Source organism: Leptonotus elevatus, chromosome 19, assembly GCF_054856555.1.
Source record: "Leptonotus elevatus isolate MCC_2025b chromosome 19, RoL_Lele_1.0, whole genome shotgun sequence".
NCBI classification, from domain to species: domain Eukaryota; kingdom Metazoa; phylum Chordata; class Actinopteri; order Syngnathiformes; family Syngnathidae; genus Leptonotus; species Leptonotus elevatus.
The window spans coordinates 5471891-5493674 of NC_141257.1; the positions used below are offsets into that span (position 1 = coordinate 5471891).

The 21784-nt window shown below is 41.2% G+C and overlaps 1 protein-coding gene across 1 annotated transcript; it reads right to left on the bottom strand.

Annotated features, from left to right (window-relative positions):
• Nucleotides 1–626: 626 nt before the first annotated feature.
• On the bottom strand, nucleotides 627–21419 carry kcnk9 (potassium channel, subfamily K, member 9). Its single transcript, XM_086063558.1, has 2 exons — nucleotides 20305–21419; nucleotides 627–1918 (listed from the first exon to the last, which is right to left on the bottom strand). The coding sequence occupies exons 1-2, from the start codon at nucleotides 20924–20926 to the stop codon at nucleotides 1026–1028; spliced, it is 1515 nt and encodes a 504-aa protein (XP_085919684.1). The 5' UTR covers nucleotides 20927–21419; the 3' UTR covers nucleotides 627–1025.
• Between the last annotated feature and the right edge of the window lie 365 nt (nucleotides 21420–21784).

Here is a 21784-nt window from a genome sequence, read left to right on the forward strand (position 1 = left end):
TTCCCCTTTAACACTGTATTCTCATTAACTCATTCACTGCCATTGACGGCTATAGACGTCAAAAATTTATTTGAACTAATTCTATTAGTTTAAATCCCACTTTTGCAACAAGAGCATGAAAACCTAGATTTTTTTTAATTGTACGTTAACAGATATAAAATTTGTGATTAATCGTTAGTTAACTAGTGAAGTCATGTGATTAATTACAATTTTAAAAAATTAATCACCCCTTATTTAAAAAAAAATTAAAATAAGGGGCATCAGACGATTAAAATTTGTATTCATAATTAATCGCATGACTTCAGTAGCTGACTCACGATTAATCACAAATTGTATATGTTATAAATGTACAGTAAACATTTTTTTCTAGGTTTTCATAAAAAAAATTATGAAATGAAAAAAAAAAAGTTCAACTAATAGAAAAAGTTCACATGAATTTTTGACGTCTATAGTCGTCAATGGCAGTGAATGAGTTAATATTCTGTTTGTGGAATATGAATTAAGAAGAAATTCCCAGACATTTTCAACCATCTCAGGGGGCGGCCATTTTAAGAGGTGAGTGTGGGTGGATCGGGGGGGGGGGGGGGGGGGGGGCTCATTTAACAAGTGAGTTGTATCATGTGACGTTTTGCAAGCTGAGCTGATACCAACTGTGATGTCATTTCCAGTTGACAACAAGTAGCAAAATGGCCGCCCCCCTGAGAAGGATAACGACGGATGGATTTCACTGCTCAACTCATATTCCACAAACACAATATTAACAAAATACTGTGTTTGGACTAGCGTGGCTATATAGAACATTCTGGAGAGAATTTTTGTTTGCGTTGACTTGCTATTTAAATAAAAGTTTTCTCGAGTCCCTCCGGAAGGTCTATCAAGTGTTTGCGTGTGGTAATCCCTTGAAAAAATAGACATCCATGCTTCATGCTTTGCATCCCATGAGAGTGTTCTCCATCAGGAGCAAAAAAAGAAAAAAAAGAAAAAAAGGGGAAAGTGCTTGAGGTGAGGTTTTGGCGAGGGCGGGGCTAGATGGACTTCCTCCTCCTCCTCATGAGCTGCAGCTTCTCCGTGAAGCTGTGAAGGCCCGGCGACACCGAGCTGACGGGCGACGGGTAGAAGCTGTTCTTCAGCGTGCTGGGCGAGATCTCCTCGATCTTGTAGGAGATGGAGTGATAGTAGTGTCCCGGGTTCAGCGAGTTCTGATGGGAGAAGGCACACCCCAGCCCGCCCATCAGCGCGCCGGGGGCGGGCAGCTCGCGCGAGTGGTAGTGCAGGCAGGAGCACACCGACTGCAGGTCGCTCATCTCGTCGCGCCGGCTCTCGCGGCCCCCCGCTCCCCCCGCCCGCCGCCGCCCCCGCTGCAGCGACTCGTCCTGGATGCGGATGATCATGCTGTTGCGGTTGCCCGCCAGCGAGGCGCGCTCCTCGGCGTCCCGCCGCTCGTCCTCGCTGTTCATAGTCAGGAAGCGCAGCACCACCAGGTTGAGGAAGGCCCCGATGACCGTCAGGCCCACCAGGATGTACATGAAGCTGAAGGCCACGTAGAGGGGCTTCCTCTGAAGGGCCCTGTTCTTCTGCAGGGCCACAAAGTCCCCGAAGCCGATGGTGGTCAACGTGATGAAGCAGTAGTAGTAGGACTGGAAAAAGCTCCAGTCCTCGTAGTGCGAGAAGGCGGCGGCGCCGATGCACAGCGTGCCGATGCAGGAGAAGAAGCCCACCGTCACCATGTTCTCCATGGAGACGTCGGTGATGCTCATGCCGCAGCACTTCTTGATGCGCTTCAGCAGGTACTTGACGAAGGTGTTCATCCTCTCGCCCAGGCTCTGGAACATCACCAGGGTCAAGGGGATGCCCAGGACGGCGTAGAACATGCAGAAGGCCTTCCCCGCGTCGGTTCCCGGCGCCGCGTGCCCGTAGCCTGGCAGGAAGAAGACAGAAGTGCATGAGTTGCAAGTTTTTGTTTACGGTGGAGGTTGCCAGAAAGAAGCAGAGGTGGGACTGGCACACACCACCTTTTGGGGCGGGCGGGTGGGCGGGGGAGGGGGGGGGGTTATCCAATTAGTTTGCAGGGAGGTAGATGAGTTTGGAAGAGGGAAGACTAATGCAGAGCCAGTGACGCTTTTAGCTAATGAAACTTAAGCTGCTGACTCACAAACATTCAAAAAGACGCCCGTGGTCGACTTTTATAAAAGTCTTATTATGAGGAATGTCTTGCAAACAAACGGCTGTCGCATAAGCGGCCTTGCTGCTCACGACGACGAGTCGAATAATGATATAGTACTGCCACTTTTTTCTTTGCAAATGTCGTCTTGCAAAAAAAAAAAAAAAAAAAAAAAAGACAATCTACAGCTACATACGCTTTCTGTATGCATTATGCAGAATTAATCATGTATTATTTTGTGTCCCATTCACATTTCCAATCTTACGTGTTTTATTATTAAGTATATTATTCATGATTTAAAATAAATAAATAAATATACTGTATGTATATACAATTATTGTCAAGGATCATGTAAAAAAAACAACAACATTTTTTTTTAACAATATCGCTGTAATCTTACACAGTAATTAATACTTTTTATATATGTTTTATTTTTTTTGGTACTTGGTACTGGTATCGGTGATTACCAAAGAGTTGAGCACTTGTGTTAGTATTGGTCAGAAAAAAGTGGTACTGAACATCATGACAAATTAGTATTTTTCAAGTAATATAAAAAAACAACAACAAAAACCACTACTAATGAGAAAAAAATTCTAGAAGAAGTAATAATAAGAATTGTATTTTTTATTTTATTATTTAAAAAAAAAATACGACATTAATGAGAAAAAAATTCTAGAAAAAGTTGTAATAAGAATCGTATCTTTAATTTGATTATTTAGAAAAAAAAGGTCCAATATGAGATTAAAGTTGTATTTCTTTGCGAAAAAAGCTACAATATGAAAATAAGTTGTATTGTTTTATTCAGAAACGGTCTTGATATCAGAATAAAGTGATAAGAGGAATTTTAGTACAAATATTCTTACTATTACAAGGGGACATTTTGAGATCAAATTCAAAAGTATTGTCTTAATATTATGATAATGAAAAAAGAAAAAAAAAATCGAAATAATAAAAGATTAACGTTGCTACTTTTAGAAGAAAACGTGAGGAAAAAAAAGATGATATCAAGTATATAAAAGTTTATTATCGAATGCCTGCGCTGTCAGGTCAATTTGCTCTTAATATTTTTTTTTGTGTAAACTAATCTGCACTCGATGTCCCGCACAGTACAGTATTGTTTTAAACGGCGTGTGCTCTTGTAATGGACTCAATGATGCGTTGTTGTCTTGGGAACGCTCGTATTTGTTGTGCCGTGCGCAGGTGCATTTGTGATGTGCGTGCGTGTGTGTGCACAGGTGACGCTTGTGTTTGTTTGTGCGGAGCCACAAAAAAACAAACGCACCAACACAAAAAGAACGGTTTGAAATGAAATGGGGGGGGGGGGGGAAAGTCGAGGCGAGGAAAGACAAACAATCGTGACATCATCTGTGGTCGCTCACAAATATTACATCATGGGAGAAAGCAAAAAGCTTTTACTATCTTTATAGGTGCCTTCTTTGTTACCGACATGTTTTCGAAGGTTTGAAATTGCGAATACTGTCTACTGAGGAATGCAAGTGCTTCTTCGCATCTGGACTTTTTGGAGTCATTGACGCTGAAATTGAAGTGACATAAGCATGAAAGGGGCAAATTCCATTATGATGTCTCTCCATTATAATATCATACATTTTTCAATTATCTCATCATGCAAATTGGCACGGCCTAATGAATGAACGCAGATTGCGTAACAGTGAGAAGACAAATGATAATACGCGTTCAAGTCATTAACAACCTGACAGGGTATCGTTATAAGACGACTGCATATTATGCATATAATTAATGATGACTGCAGTCATTCAACAAAAAAGGTCCCTTTATATCCAATGGTCTAAAAGCTACATTAAAAAGTGAAAATGTTCTAAATTAATCTGCTCTCTATTGTACATGTCCAGAGATGATACATAACATTAGCATGTCGGTATATTTCCTGTTGCTACAGGATCATTCTTAACTCATTCCCTGCCATTGACGGCTTTAGACGTCAATAATTCATTTGAACTATTACTATTAGTTTAACATTTTTTCCACTTTTGTTAACAAGAGTAAGAAAACCTAGGATTTTTTTTATTGTACATTTAGACCAGATATAAAATTTGTGTTTAATCATTTGTTAACTATCGAAGTAATGCGATTGATTACAATAAAAATTGTAATCGCCTGACAACCTAATTTTTAATAATGTTTTCTTTTTTTGAAGAAATATTATTTTAAAAAAGAAAATAAAAGATTATTAAAAAATGAGGGCGTCAGGCTATTACATTTTTAAATTGTAATTAATCAAATGACTTCAATAGTTAACTCATGATTAATCACAAATTTTATATCTGGTCTAAATGTACAATATTTTTTCCCCCGAGGTTTTCATACTCTTGTTAACCAAAGTGGAAAAAAAAAGTGAAACTAATAGAAATAGTTCAAATGAATTTTTGACGTCTATAGCCGTCAATGGCATTGAATGAGTTAATATGGTGTTAGTTAGTTTAGTTAGTTAGTAATACAACACTGCAAGGGCCCTTTTTGGTCAATAATCTGACAGCTATGTAAATAATTGAACATGTTACTGTAGACTATTTGTGCATGTCTACAGATGCTAAGCTAACATCATTAAGTTAGCATGTTTCTTCTGGCAGGGTTTAATATATTCTCGCTTTGTTCGTTATTTAATTCAAGTTCTAGTGAGTGTTATTCCATATATATATAGTTTGGTTAGAAGTATTTGATTTTGCGGTTTGAGTGGTCTGACAGCAATGTAAATAATTGAACATGCTAACTGTAGACAATTTGTACGTGTGTGTATAGATGCTAAGCTAACATCAGCAAGTTAGCATGATTCTTCTGGTCGAGTTCAGTAAATTGTCGCTTTGTTATTTAATTCTAGATGCTACAAGGCGTTTATCACCCCATCCACTTTGTCTAGGATTGTATTTATACCACGTCTAATAACGCTTTACATCGTAATCCATGAACAAGGAAGTCGTCTGCTCCCAGGCAAACAAATGCAACGCTTTTCTTGTTTCACTTTTTGTTAACAGTTCCACTCTAACCCGCTCCACGGAGAGCCATCCTTGTTAAAGTTGCAGTCGTTCCAAATGAACAGTTGGCCTTGAGAAAGAAAGACAAGGGAAAAAAAAGAAAAAGAAAAAGGGGACCTAAATTAAGTATAGCAGTCACATGAGTCCTCAGGCTGAATGGTTACTTAAGATTAAAATGACTTCCATTCCTGGCTGATGTCTTAACTCATTCACTGGGCATTTTTTCCTGACCCGCCAAGGAGTTGCACGCAAACACCTCAATTACACCAAACAATGGTTGAGTTATGCAGGTGAAAATCAGATGTGAGAGAGCCAATAAATTATTATTGAAAATTAGAAAAAGTCTGCACGGAATGTCGATTAAATCAATGCGACACTTTTCAACAAAGAAATTACAGTGAGTCGTGTTTTGCTGCTGGCTACTTAGCATGCCTAGCTACAATTAGCATGCTTGGATAAAATGCTGTTGAAAATGTGTATTGAAAGTCAACAAAACTGTAAACAGTGCATTGTATGCTGCTCGTTGCTAGTAATTATAAAGCATGCATAGAATGTTTTTTCCCACTTTTGTTAACAAGAGTATGAAAACTTAGATTTTTTTTATTGTACATTTTTATTGTATTGACGCCCCAAATTTTTTATAATGTTTTCTTTTTTCTTTTTTTATTCCTTCACTGCCATTGACGGCTATAAACGTCAACAATTCATTTAAACTATTTCTATTGGTTTAAGATTTTTTTCCACTTTTGTTAAGAGTATGAAAACTTAGATTATTTTTTTTTACTGTACATTTAGAACAGATATAAAATGTGTGATTAATTGTGAGTTAACTAGGGAAGTCATGTGATTAATTATGATTACAATTTTAATCGCCCGACGCCCCAAATTTTTTATAATGTTTTCTTTCTTTCTTTAATTCATTCATTGCCATTGACGGCTATAAACGTCAACAATTCATTTAAACTATTTCTATTAGTTGAACTTTTTTCCCCCACTTTTGTTAACAAGAGTATGAATTTTTTATTGTACATTTAGAACAGGTATAAAAATGTGTGATTAATTGTGAGTTAACTAGGGAAGTCATGCGATTAATTATAATTACAAATTTGAATTACTCGTGAAACCATCATGTTTCATTGAAGTCATACCACAATTCACTTTATATTACTTTTTTTGTCTCTCACTCGCGTCATGCATTATTTATAACGTAGTCAAGGCTGACACTCATTAGTGCCCACGCCCAGTCACGCCATTAACGCCAGCACTTGCTTAAACCAGAGCCTTTTCCTCGTTCGTTTCATCCGCGGGTTCGTCTGCCTCCAACCTTCACAGGTAGCCCAGAGGTGTTCATTGATGCTGGCTTTGGCATTTTAATGAAGGTCAAGAAGAGCGCAGAGGCTAGAAGACGTCAGGCGAGTTAAGGGGCGCGTGGGGGGGTGGGAGGGGGGGTGTCGAGGTTAACTGGGAGATCGTCAACTGTCAGGAATTTGCCTGGAATTTATTTTAACATCAAATGTATGGCATCGCTCTCAGCTATAAGTATAATACATGTTCTTTATATAGTGCAAGTTGTACATGCTACACAATAGAACATGTATTTAAAAATGAACTTAAATGGGCAGTCAACCCCCCCCCCCAAAAAAATAATTTTTTTGTGTGACAATAATATGTTCTATGCAGCCCCACTAGGCTAAATATGGTATTGTGGTTAATATTGTGTTAGTGGAATATGAGATAAGTAGCAAAATCCATTTCAGGGGGCGGCCATTTTGCCACTTGCTGTCGATGACATCAATGTTGCTCAGATCTCAGGTAACAACCAATCACAGCTCACCTGTTTTCTGAAACTGAGCTTTGATTGGTTGTTACCTGAGCAACATTGATGCCGACAGCAAGTGGCAAAATGGCTGCCCCCTGAGATGGATAAAAAACGGCTGGATTTTGCTTCATAACTCATATTCTATAGTTTGACTCATTTGCTCCCAAAAACGTATAAATAAGTTCTATTTGAAATGTTTTAAGTGTCCCAAAGACGTTTGTTTGTTTTTTTATGCTAGAGTATACAGAATGCTTTGATGCAGCCTCTCAACTGCAAAGAACGGTTGAAGAAATTGTAGTTATTACACAAACGGCCAGCAGGGGCAGCAGAGTATAAGAGATCAATCAGGGCCATGTTGCAACAAGCTAATTTTGTCAACAGATTTGTTAATAATGACGAAATTGAGCTATATTCTAATGTGAATTGCAGCAAAATGGAAACAGATACAAATAAACGTCTTTCCCTTTAAAAAAAAAATATTGCCATGGTCCCTAAAACGTATTTATATGTTTTTTATGTTGTTTTTTTTTTAATGCTAGAGCATAGGGCTTTGATGCAGCCTCTGAACTGAAGAGAACGCTTAAAGCAATGGTAGTTATTACAAAAACGGCCAGCAGGTGGCAACCGAGAATAAAAGATCAACCAGGGCCATGTTGCAAAAAAGCTATTTTCCCCAGTGTTTTTTTTTTAAACAGGTTTGAGAATAATGAGAAAACGTAGTTATATTCTAATACTAATTGCTGCAAAACGGAAACAGAAGAGAAGAGACTCGAATCTTTCTTTTTGGTAGCTTCCATGTTTTTATAGCAGTAGAACACAATATTCTGTGGGCCTTGCAAAATCAATCAAAATCCAGCCGGGAGCAAAGGGGGTTGCTTACTTGCTTGAGTGCAAAATAAATCTGTTGAATCATAATTCAAAAGCAATGTCTACTTCCCACTGATAAATTTTCCTTTATTACGACCTTTGTGACCACTGTTCTCTTTCATTAACAGAAAAGTGCCAACAATTTTGTCCACGTGCGGAATCGCACCCGAGTACAATCAGCAGCCACAAAATTAGGTAAGAAAACGTGGATTTTGATTGACACTGTCTTTCGTTCTATTTATTAATCTATTTAGCTGCCTTGCGCGAGAGGGACAAATGCGATCCCGTGCACGTCCCGGGCACGAGATTCAAACTCCTCAGGGGAAGAAATGCTAATAGCAAATGCACGCCACCTGCATTTCATGTTCTCCAGCCAAGTCGGACGAGGCTTCCGTAGTTACTGTAAACGGAAGCCGGCAAGCTCCGAACACGAGGACGCAACAGATGCACGTGACGCGCCAAACAATGCGAGGAAGCTGTCAAGACGACGCACACGTCCTCGCCGGCGTTCGCTTGCCGCGTGACAGCGACAGCTTGTCACTTTCTAAAATGTGATTGGGCGTCTTAGAAGAAGGCTGCTGGTGACCACCCTTGACCCACATAGTCCCCCCCCCCCCATTCCTCATGTTTCCATTCATTTCTCTGGTGAAAAATCTCATTTTAAGAGCGTGGTCAAAGAAGGAATTAAACTCGCAAGTCAAGTTGCCACTGTACAAGAAAACAATGAGTCATCAGCCAACTTATCTGAACTCATTATAGAACCACTCAACAATGCCATTTCGCCCCCCCCCCCCCCCCCCCCTCCTTCCTAGCAACACTGCCGGCCAGAGATAAAACAGGCGTTGGGGGGAGTTTGGGGGATTATGAAAAAATGACTCACGCAAACTTCAAGGTAAACTATAATTTCATGTTCCTATTTGACAGCAATTTGTTTCCTTTTAAATGCGGGCACTTTGAAATGTTTGCCGTCCTCAGTGATGTCAGTTTGCGAGGGAGTGACTGCAGCCTCCCCACTGATGGGATTAATCGCAAACTGCTAGCGCTAATGCACAGCGTACGAATGACATAACAACCTGCTTGGAACAGGATTGTCTTCCTATAAAAACATAATCATGTTCCAACAAGGTAAATGATCCTAATGTATCCTATTTTATGCCATAGGTTTTTAGAAAACTAAACGTTTTTTAATTTCCTTATCAGGTAATAAATAAAAAATTTGCAGATTAATTTTGTTTAGTTTTATTTCTGTCTGGAACAAAACAATTATTTAAAATTATAAATATATATATATAAATTATGATAATTTTATGAGATTTTTTTGGGATTTTTTTCAAAGAAGAAAACCTAACGAAAACAAAATAATTTTGAAAAATTAAATTAATTTTCACATTGTTTAAATTTAATTTGTGTATTAATTATTTTTGTGCTTTTATGTATTCTCTATTATTAGTATTTTTTCTTCACATACTTGCATTGTCACTTTTTATTTTATTATATTTTTTTTATGGCAGCTAGCCTCCATTATTAGCTTAACTCATTTACTGCCATTGTATTAGTTTAACATTTTTTTCCACTTTTGTTGAAAATCTAGATTTTTTGTATTGTACATTTAGTTTTGTACATCCATTTTTTGATTAATCGCGAGTTAACTAGTGAAGTCATGCGATTAATTACGATTAAAAACTTTAATCGGCCAAATTTTTTACATTTTCTTTCTTTTTTTATTTTCTTTATTCACTGCCGTTGCAGGCTATAAACGTCAATGACTAAAACAAAAAAAGTATATTTTTAAATTTTGTTAAAAAGAGTATGAAAAGCTTGATTTTTTTTATTTTACATTTAGAACATATATAATTTGTGATTAATTGTGAGTTAACTAGTGAAGTCATGTGATAAATTACAATAACAAAAAAATCGCCTCTTGCCCTTAATTTTTTATATATATATTTTTAATGAATTTATGGCAGTGAATGAGTTAAAAAAAATCTCTGTTTTTCAGCTAAACCCGATCGAATATGAGAGAAGTGCTTTGGTGCCATCTTTCATCATCTTCATTTTGGCCATTTCTAATTACAGTATAAACCTTTTTGAGGGGGGTGTCAACTACTTTTAGATTTTTTTTAAATGATATATTATATGTTTTTCAACACACAATGACAAGCTTTTTAACCGTATTTTATTTCAAGTGAGAGACTGTTAAGCAAGACTTTCAAAGATTTCACTTGAGCATCTTACCGAGGCTTCTGTCAGCCATCTACCGACGGATCCACTTCACAGCCAAACACAAAAGCTCGTTAAATGACGTTTAGCCGAGAGGAACCTGAAACTGAGTTTTTTTTTTTTTGCCAAAACATAATTTTATTGAGAAACAAGGAACGGAGGGCGGCGGAACTGAAACTGAGTTTTAATGCTACCAACCCAACAAGATGTTTATTATGACCAATAACAAAATGCCACAACTGTGAGGTGGCTGGATTATTTCGGCAAAGGAGAAGTGCTCACTAACAGATTAAGACAGATTTCCTCTTTGAGTTCAGCTCACGCAAAATGGAAGGATGATTCTGTTTCTATTCTTCAGTATATTTTTAGAATCTCAACTCGGGTTTTAATAACGTAAACTCTCTCGGAGAGGTTGCATTAAGGTCATGTAAGCAAACGCTTGCCTTCAAAGATTTCAATTCAGGACCAATGGCGCTCGCTCGCTCGCCCGCCCGCCCGCCCGCCCGCGTCCCAGGTGTCACCCTTCGCCCGCGCTATAGGCTCCTCCTGCACCTAATGAAGCTCGTCGACCTGTGTCAGGAATTACGGCCAAGCGGGCGCTGCTAAGCAACAGGCACTTGGCCGGTTCCCGCTCTGAAATCACTTCCTGAGAGCAAGTGGCACCACTTGGCCTGTTGTGGCCTTGCCCCCTCGGTGCAGTCGCGCTAGCAAAAGCGTTCACCTCAATCACGACAAATGTAATTCACCAAACTGAAACCGTTAACACACTTGTGGGGAAAAAAAAAGAAAAGGAAAAGGGTGTAATGTGCATGCCAGGCCAGTAGTTGGCGATGTCACAGGGCATGACACCATTTTCCAGTGGATTTTTTTTCACCAATGGACTATATGCAACGGCGATGAGCGGGAGCGCGCGGTTGGGGGGCGCAGGGGTGGGGGTGCGAGTGTTGGAACGCGGCCCGGCAGTGGCCGTAAACGGCGCTGATGTGTAAAACTCGGAAGTCCGTGGCATCTACCCCATTGGAGTTTTTGAGATTTTAACCAAAAATGATATTAATAGAATGTAGTGTAACACCAATTTTGTGACTTAAAAAGATTTTTTTTATTTTTTTGATAATCTTTACATTTCACATAAGCACAATGTTCAAATGCCGAAAATAGTTTTGCTGTGACCAGTATTATTTATATACAATATTTGTTTTTGTTTTTCAAAAGATTCAAAATTAATTAACGTATTCCCTCCCAGCCATTTTCACTGAAGCAACCCCCTTCGCTCCCAACTGTTTTACTGGATTTTGATTGATTTTGCAAGGCCCACAGAATATTGTGTTTTATTGCTATAAAAACATGGAACCTACCAGAAGAAAGATTAGAGTCTCTTCTTTCATCAGGAAAAAAAACCTCATTTGTATTTCTATGTTTCCGTTTTGCAGCAATTAGCAATAAAATATAGCTACATTTCATCATTATTCACAAATCTGTATAGAACTGTGGGTAAATGAGCTTTTTTCAACATGGCCCTGGTTGATCTCTAACTACTATTGCTTTAAAGACCTCTTCAGGTCAGAGGCTGCATCAAAGCCTTCTGTATGCTCTAGCATTAAAAAAAAGCATTAAAAAAAAAAGCTTTTTTTATTTTATAAATACGTTTTTGGGACTATGGCAATATTTAAAATAGAACGATTTTATACGTTTTTGGCAGCAAATGATAAATCTTTTTTTTGTACTTTCAACAAAATATATGAAGTAATTTTTTTTCGAAAATGTTGCAGTTTTACAAAAAGCCTCAATATTATGGGGGGGGGGGGGGGGTAATTAAGACTGTAGCTGACATTTTAGGATGACAAAAAGCATGATTTTTCTTAACGATTTATGACACATTTGTTTTTTGTGTCCCCCCCCCCCCAACATTATGAAAGGGCCGACACTTACATTGTCATTCATAGTGTAAAAATTGTTAGTCCAAAATGACAATGAAAAGTTATCAGATTAAATTAATATTAATATTAATATTAAATTATTAGTAGTAATAAAGCCTCTCACCACACTTGACAATTTGGTGGCTGAAAGTGTAGGCTAATCCTTCGACCAGCTCAGAGCAGGTCTAAATTGTGGCGCAAGTGATGTAATGCGATTTTGGTGGATTTGATCAAGATGCAGGCAGACTGACTAAGCATGAGTATAGAATATTGTGGAAAAAGTAGGAAATAGATATATGTTATATATTTATGTCACTCTAATTTGGCTGAAGAATGAGGAGTTCAACATTTTATGAGAAAAAGTTGTAATTTACAAGCCGGGATAAAGTCAGACTTGTGAAAAATTAAAAAACATTTTTTTGCCAACCCTTTTTTTCATTAAAACTAATTCATTCTTACGACTTAATTCTCATAGCGTTACTAAAACTGACCAAATACTCATGAATAATAAGCAAACAAAGAAAAAACACGCAGAGCTTATCTCGCAGGTTTACAACCCGTGTGGGTCAACACTTGTGCCAGTTTGTGTGTATTTGTTTTCCACCCTGCAGGGGTGCCGCATTTAGCAACAGAGACACCACTCGTGCTTATTCCAAAAGAAATAAATAAATAGCGGACCGCACACTGTTCACGAGCCGCCAACGCACATTTTCATGCTGCTGTTGTGTGCCGATAACTCAGAGGAGTTACGCGCGCATGCGCGCGCACGCACACGCACACACACACTCCCACGGAATCAAGTGGTTGTGAGAAGACTGCGTGGGAGCGCATTACAGCGCAAAGGCTTCATGGGGGAAGATAATTGTCAACGTCCAGCAGGAGGGAATTAGCAGCAGGTGGTCCTGGTGGAGTCATGTCGGTCACATAATCATCACTGATATCGTATACTGTACTCTGATCCCCTATTCACGGGGGATAAGGATCGAGCCCTGTCCTGTAATTACCTAAAGATGGTGGAAAAAGGACTAGTTTTGTTGAAATGAAGCTCCTCAACTCACTAGGGGTGTGCCCCCCCCCCCCAAAAATCGATTCTCATAAGAATCGCGATTCTCATTTAGTATGATTCAGTATCGATTTTAAATGTCCCAAAATCAATTTTATTTAAATTATTTTATACTGTCTGTGTGTGCCTTTATTTAGAGCGCTGTTCATGTTGTACCTGATTTGGCCACTTAGGGGCAGTGTGGTTCTACGCGGTCTAATACAATGTTAAGTTGTAGCCACATTAGGGAGTAGAAGGAAAAAGTCACAATCAAATTATTCCAATAAAAAGTTGTTGTTTTTTCAGCGTGGAACCGTTCTTTTGAGTGATAAAAGTGCCGCGAGTAGCGCGCTAATTAGCATTAGCGAGTCAGACTGGAGTAGATCATTACAATTCCTTGCTCATCTATCGATTGAAACAAAAATCTAATCATTTTGAATCAAAAATCGTTCTTAAACAAAACTCGATTCTGAATCGAATCACAGGACACCGAAATTGAATATCCTACTGAGCATAATTTTTTTTTTATGAACTTCTATTTTTCTGAAATATACACACATACTTTTGAAATATATTTAAATATCGTACCCCCACTTGAGAGCCACTGTTTTAAGACGCCAGTGTTTGTTTGTAAGCGAGCCATGTTTACTTCAAGTCCAATTTGTCTTGGCAGATCCGTTTGCCTCAATCATGCAACATATTTCTCATTTCATGACCTCCTCTTTTTTTTTTTAACCGTGTTTTTGCCGTTCGAGCAGCCACAAAATAACAAAACAATCGGCCAGTCAAAGCTAAACATGAATCCTGCTTAGCCTGTTTTCTTTCTCTCTGTTTGCGAAAGCTGCTTTTTATTCCTCACCCAAGATGCGTGCTTGTGTTCAGCCCAGGGCAAAGTGATATACCGGGGACAGATATCAAGCCAGTTGCAATTAAATACTGCAGGGCCACATCTCTAGGTGATACCCGCGCGTTAGAGCACTTTTTTTTCTTTTTTTTTTTACGTTTTAATAGCTTTAGCAATAGCTGATAACATCTTTACAGAGCACTTTATCCTCTGTTCACATTCTGCTGTGAGCGACAAGCCAAATGCTAAAGTTAGCGGCTAACGTGGTCGCGCGCAGACACGTTGTGGAGTGCGCACCTGCTCCATCCGATGAGATCCGGGGCTGTATCAACAAATCCGCCTTGATAAAGATAACAAGATGTCAGAACATCACCAAGGCCAAACGGTAGTAATGTAACGCTAAGAGAATGATTCTGGTTAATGAACAACCTTTTTTAGCATGAATGCTCGCTAAGTACGCTCAGTCAAGATGCGGAACTCAGCCAAGTTTTTCAACTTATTTTCCACCGTGGGGCACATTCATAATTAATTCACAACGAAAAAAAAAAAAAGTTGCCCAAAAGTGGTCCGTGGACAGCAGGATGCCCGCGAGGCTAGCTAAACGCGATAATGGCTCCCCGGGGGGATTTCAAACACGGTCCACAATCGCATCTGGATACTTTGTCCAACATTCTGTGAAAGAACCTTGTTTCAACTAAAGGAAGGACGTACACTCGGTACAAAGACACTATTTGAACACCATATGGTGAAAAAATGTATAAAGGCACTAAATATTTACAACAATTGTGACTTTACTACTACGTTAGCATACCATAGGCTACTTATAGACTACGCCGTGTTACAGCTCTAGGTCCGGATCCCCGCTGTGAACCGAGAACCGACTCGATGTATATTCTTCTTTTTCCCAAAATGCAACTTTAAAGCGACTCGTGTTTGCTATACTCATCAATCTTCACCAATCAGTTGATGATTGTATTTGCTTGGCGCCATCAAACATTTTCACCGCCTATTTGCGCTCTCATCCCTCCTCGAACGGAGACACTTGATCACGTAGCGTGACGGGCTGCTTATTGAAAAATGTCGTGCCGGCGCACTTTGCAGCCAGTAGATTATTTTCACTTTGCCGAGGCCGCCCGCCGTGAACTTGATGGAGGCCTCGGCGCGGATCGATGGGAATGTTTTCCCGCCGTGCCGGTGATCGCTGTGGGATTCGGACGCTCCGGAGTCTGGAATTGCGCTGGGCCCCCCCTCGGAGCGTAACCGTCTGCCCCTCGGCTATTAGAAAATGTGAGCCGCTGTCGAGGGAACAATTCGCGTCGAAGCGTCTTACACGAGTGACACAATGAAGTCAATGGAAAATAGGGGCTCGTCTCGTTTCAGCTGCAAAGCATGCTAGGTGATTAGCAAAAGGAAGCCAAAATCCTTTCACATTTGTAAACAATAAGCTGAAGGACTGCTGCTCAGCTGAACTGAAATAACGACAAATATTTGTTGTGTTGCACCACCAGCATACCTCAAAAGGCTGAGTTGTTTTTTTCCCCCCCGATTTTCTTTTAAAGATATCTAAATAAATCCAGCTGATCCTGTGGGTAAGGAAGATATATTGAGTGGATGTCATAAATAGTTCTCCAGAAGGTCACAAGACTGTCTGGTGGCGGAGTTGCCACTTCTAAAGAGACTAACTGGAAACACAAACGGCCATCATCGGGTTTGCGCAAGGCATTTTCAAAAAAATAAAAGTACATCTGTGTCATTATTTCCAGCAACAGAACAGTTGATTAACTAAAAAAAAAAAAAAAGACGACATAATTACTCAAAAAGTACTCAAGCTATGTCTGAATATCCATTATGTCTATTTATACACGATATTCTGCGGGCCTTGCAAAATCGGTCAAAATCCAGCAAAACAGCCGGGAGTGAAGGGCATTGCTTCAGTGAAAATGGCTGGGAGTGAACGAGTTAATGGCTTACAGTATATATTATACTATATACAGTATATATATATATATTATACACAAAAAAAATGTTTTGTTTGATCTTTCATGTGGCTGTTCAGTGAAAACGGTCTTTATTTATATATATATATATATAAAAAAAAAGTGCATATACAGTAGACCATATATCCGCCCGTGTTGATATTTCCGACATTTAGCCGAGGTGACTTTAGTCTCCTGGCAACGTTGCGCCTGCGTCGCCGCGGCCGCTCTTGTAGCGAGAGCCTTTGGTGCAGCTGTCGTGGCTAAGTGTCACATTCTGTGCAATTACTCCCTCAAATCAACAGAGTCAAGCTGCAGGTCAGTAGGGGTGAAAAGGGAGGGAGGGAGGGAGGGAGGGAGGGATGAAAGGGGACACTTGTCGTTTTTACAATCATCAAGGAAAGCTACTTTTTGACCGTAACGGGGAAGTAGGAAGTGGCCTCAAAAGTCATCAACGTCTTCTTATCAATGGAGTTTTGTGAGGCGACACCTTCAGCTGCAGATTACGTTCCCTTTTTTTTTTTTGTATCTCCTCGGTTTGATATTTAGAGGCAAACAACTAATCCTGTTATCCACTCAACTTGTATTACTTCCTCAGTTAAAACCAACAGGGTACAAATATATATATATATATATATATATATATATATTAGGGGTGTTAGAAAAAAAAACGATTCGGCAATATATCGCGATATTACAGCCCGCAATTCTCGAATCGATTCGATATGCGGCCGAATCGATTTTTTATGTGAATATTCAACAAAACGTCTTACTTAGGGTTAGAATTCACACATTAAGCATGGAAGAATGTTACATTAATGTAATATTAAGCCTTAATATTTTTATTTCAGTGCTGTTCAAACATGAAACAGACTGCAACCTGTTTGTTAAATGCAGTGGGCTCACTTATAAGCCTGAATTTTCAGATCAATAAATACATTTTCATACAAATCTTACAGTGTACATGTACAAGTTTACCGATTGGTATTTTCTCATTTTGAGTAAAAATAAATAAATAATCGCAACAATCAATTTTTAGATTCGTATCGGGATTAATCGGTATCGAATCGAATCATGACCTAGGAATCGTGATACGAATCAAATCGCCACATACTAGGCAATTCAAACCCCTAATATATATATATATATATAAAGCTCATTATAGTGTATGCATAATTTGCATAGTATGCGCGCATGTTTATTCATGAACTACACCCATTACATACAGCAGCTGTTATGATGATGCGCTTTACGACGACTCGCGCCGTAGTCTGCTGCATATCAAATGAGACATAATTGCTGTCGTTAATGGCGTGCGACTACAATGCTATATGATAACGATGCAGGAAATGGACCTAAATGGCCCTGAGATCCCTTTTGAAGCACTTCGGCAGAACAATATATTTACAGGATGTCGTTCGATGAGCTAGCTTGTTTCCACAGGATGCTTTTTTCATTTTTGGACCATTTTTGAATACGTTTGATAAGTTTCGGTGCACTTAAGATAAGTCTTTTCGGAAAAGTAACCGTATTTGATTGCTTCAACTTGATGGGGAAATGAAGAAAAAACAAAACCATATACGGGTTGCAAAAGTGTGCACACCCCTTAAAACTAGTAATGTCACATCTTACAGCACAAGGCCTAGTCCACAGAGAATCAGAGGGATGTCAGTGTGCCAAGATTTGTTAAATATACCATGCAAGAGTCATTAAGTCGAGAGAAAAAATGGCACAACAGAGACTAAAGAACTATTCATCGCTCCAAAATTGATAAAGCACAAGAAGAAAATTGGTGAGAAAGTCTAACAGCAACATCGAAATAGCTGCAGGAATTGCTGGTAAGTAATTCCTGTTTGGTATATCGACGCCTTCTTAGAAGAATTGCCTAAGTCATTTTTTTTTTCCGATTTTTTCGTTCTTCTGTTCTTAACCAGGAACACAAAACATCAGCTATCTTAATCACTATCTTATTTTGTTTCTTACGGAGCGTCACGATGACAGCCGATATAATTAGTTTCCACAAGCAGCTCGGTCGACAAGGTCCAAATGGTTCCCTTATCTTTTCCACTTGTTCAATTTTACCGGGCCCAAATCATCGTTTGATCCCGGGAGCGGGACGTAACCCGGTCTCATTATTTCGCAGAGAAAATAATCCTTGCGGTTGAGAGTTGATAAGACGGGAGGGGAAGAAGTCTCAATGCTACTAGCGCAACACAGTAGTTTTAATTGTGTATTATTTTACCAAAAGTGGCACTTGTGGAATAAACATAACTCGTAAGTGTAAGACACACTCTTACTAGTGTATATGCTGTTTGTTCACACTAGTAAGACCATTCAATGCACTAGTAGATTGACAAGGCACTGTAGTAGAACATTTGTTAAGAGTGGTTTATTCCGCTACTAGTGCAATTTTTGGCCTACTAGTACACAATTAAAACTCACTAGTAAACTACTGTGCTGCGCTAGGAACACCGAGTAGCCATGTGTCACGCACTAGTAGCCTCTTTGTCACGACTCGTAGCACCAAAATGCCCACTAGAAGCTGTGCCTCACCAGTATGCGAATGTTGTCCTGCTCGTGCGCTGAAATTGTCTACAATAGTGACAAAAACATTACTAGTAGTGAATACAATAAATTCTGTAGAGTAAATTTGACTCTACTTAGAGTGGGACCAAATAGCTTCAGGTAAGATTAAAAAAAAAGTAACTCAAGGGTTGAGGAACGAACCTTCAGCTTGGGAGACTGCCACGCTACCATCCGAGCTATGCCACTCCTCCTGTTGACTTTTTGTGTGTTTACTGTAAATTTTACTCTATTTGGAGTGGCACCAAATAGACTCAGTTTAGAGTCAAATTTACTCATAACTAATAAGATATGTTCTACTACAGTGCCCTTGTCAATCTAGTGCATTGAATGGTCTTACTAGTGTGGACAAAGAGCCTACTAGTACACCTTATGGCTAAGCGTGTGCCGGCTAATTATCCCATCCCCCGCAAACCGGCCCGCGAAAGACTTTGGCGAAGCCGTCCTGGTTCAGGCCGCAGGGAACGCGAGCGCTTGATAACAACGTGAATATTACAGCGGCTCGGGTTCGCCGTAGCCTGGAAACAACAGCGAGCGGCGAGTGGTCGGCCGCGGCGCCTCTCTTAAGTGTTGCCTGGCAAAAAAAAAAGTGGAGGACTGACTGGGCCCTGCGGTGCATTAGCCTCTCAAGCCCTCACCTTGAATAACAGCATGTGACTCCCCATTACGGAGCGGCCCCGTGACCTCGGCACAAAAGGGGGGGGGGGGGTTGAAGCGACAATCAGGCAACAAGTGCAACACAGTCAGCCCGACAACACGTTTGCGGCTGAGGCGTACCGGCGGGCGTGTAAAAAAGAAAAGCGAGCGGCAGCTGGAAATAAATCTTCATGACGCAAATGCACGCCGGCAATTAGCATCAAATGGAGGTGACTTATGTCCCCTTTAAGGGGGAAATCATCAACTATAAATGCCGGCTATAAAAACGCAACAGGGGGGGCAGGGAAGAAAGAGAGAAAAGATTTGTTTTCTTTCTTTTTTTATCATCCTGAGCTCTGCACTTAATTTCCCTTTTTGTTGCTCTCTTCCTAATGTGTCCTCCAAAGAGAGGCCGTAAAGGGCACGGGGGAGGAAGGGGGGGGGGGGGGGGGGGAGCATCATAGCTGATGGTGATTGGCTTATCATGGAGGTGTCATGTCATGCCTTAATAATAATGCATATATATTTGTGGAGTTGTATTTAAAAAGTACTTTTAAAAAAAGTTATTCATGTTAAAAAATGCACTGAGCTGTCACCAATGTCTTACAAATGCAATTATGCCATCTAGTGGCAGAAAAATTACCTTAATACAACTCACTATCACACTCGGTTTTTTTTGTGGCCAATCAAGACAATTCCAGAAAGCACTTCAGTTTCTTTGTATCACAATGATTTGTACTACTACTTTTGCAGCTGTACAAAAAAAAAAAAAAAAAACTGTTGCATTTTACCCACGGTTTGCCTCTCTCGTGTCTCAACACCAAGATATTAAGAAAGACCTCTCAACTATCGCAGCGCAGTCCATCTAACGTGTAGGTGTACCTAATGAAGTGGGCCGCGAGGGAGGGAAAACGCACGTGTGACAGGGCAATCGGCAGTGACGTCACTCCCCCTTAACGATGAAGCGCGATTCTTGCCCTCGCAACAATCCGCACAACTTGTAAAACAATCTCGACGCACGTCCAAATAACTCGTCAAGTGCACGCGCAAACCATGGAAGCGAAAGTTGACTTAAATGCGCCAAACGCTGCGCGCTTGTTCCACGATCTGCCAAACTCATCCAATTCAACGCGCAATAACGCAGAGGTTAGCTTTGCGCCCCCCCCCCCAAAAAAACTTTTTTAACAGGCAGCAACATTCATTGCTCGGCGTGCTTGCTCGCCACTTACCGATGGTGGTGATGACCGTGATGGCAAAGTAAAAGGAGCCGGCGAATTTCCACTGCACGCCGGCCCTGTGGGGCTCGGCCTCCATGATGATGGTCTCCAGCCTGCGGTAGTCGTCGTCGCTGATGTTGTACTTCCCCTGGAGGCGCCGCTCCTCGGCTTCCAGCTGCTCCTTCTCCCTCATCTCGAAGTCGGACTCCAGGGCGTCGAAGACGGCGGCCCCCACCAGCAGGTAGGTGAGCGTGCAAACGATCAGGGATAAGGTCCGCACGTTTTGCCGCTTCATGGCCACGAGGAGCCGGCGAGTGAGGGGCTCATGTCCCCTCGTGTTCCCCGGGATGGTGCGACGAGAAGGCAGGAAGCCGAGCGGACTGCGCCTGGAGGCGGCGGCGGCGGCGGCGGCGGAGGACGACGACGACGCGCGGAGGGGCGCGCTCCGATGACGGGGGCCGAGGTGGGCGCCTGCGGGGCTGGCGCTGGGGCAGCGGGACGAGAAGCCCGGATCGCGTTCCTGGTTGGCCGAGAGACACAAAAGACTGCTGGAGCGCCTGGACCAGGAGCCCTGCAGCCGCGAGACCCTGCGCAAGACCCGTCCGAACCAAGTCCTCCCGGTGCGCAGTGCCATCAACGAGCTGCTGTCAGTAAACCGCTTGCCTGCTGGCTTCCGCCGACACCGAGCATCATCTGGACATCTTAATATTCACGCGCGCGCGCGGCGTGCAGGGGGAAGCTCCCGCGGCGTGGCATCCTTCGGAAGTTTTCAGCGCCAACCTGTTCGCCGCAACATCCTCCAGCATGCACTTTTTTTTTTCTTCTTTTTTTTTTTTTTTTTACGCACGCATTCCTCGCGCAGAAAAAAGGAACAATCGGCCGTTGAAAAAAAAATCACCGAGCGAGCATCCCGGCAAAATGTGCTGAGTGGCCAAAAGAAGCCGCGGAGTGAGTGCCACTTGTGGCCGGGTTCAAATATTCCACGCGCGCCGAATGACAACAGGTTCCATCGCGAGGGTATTCAGCTTGCACGCACGCGAAAGCGCGTGCGTGTGTGCGTGCGCGGCGTTTTAGAGGGGGGTGAAGACAAATCATATGCGTAAATGGACCCCGTGTGTGCGTGCGTGACGACCGTGGCACTCGGAGCGGGTGGGGGGGGGGGGGTGGGAGGTGGGTGGGTTGGGCGGGTCGTCCACTTACGCGTCGCCCTCCCTCTCCGTCCACCGACTCAATTAGACAATACAAGGAAGCTATAACAACAACCGGCGGTGTGATCGTGCGAATTCAGAAAGGAGCGTGAGTGAGTTCACCACGCGCGTCGCAAGCTATTTCCACGCGCGCGAAAGAAAGAAAGAAAATCGGTGGGCGTCGCGCTTCTGCATCACTTTTTTTTTTCTTTCTGAAAAGTGTAACACAAATGATGGCATCTTCTGCACCCCCCCTCATTTCAATGTGAGAGAGTGGATGGAGCTGTCCAAGGTGCTGAAAAGCC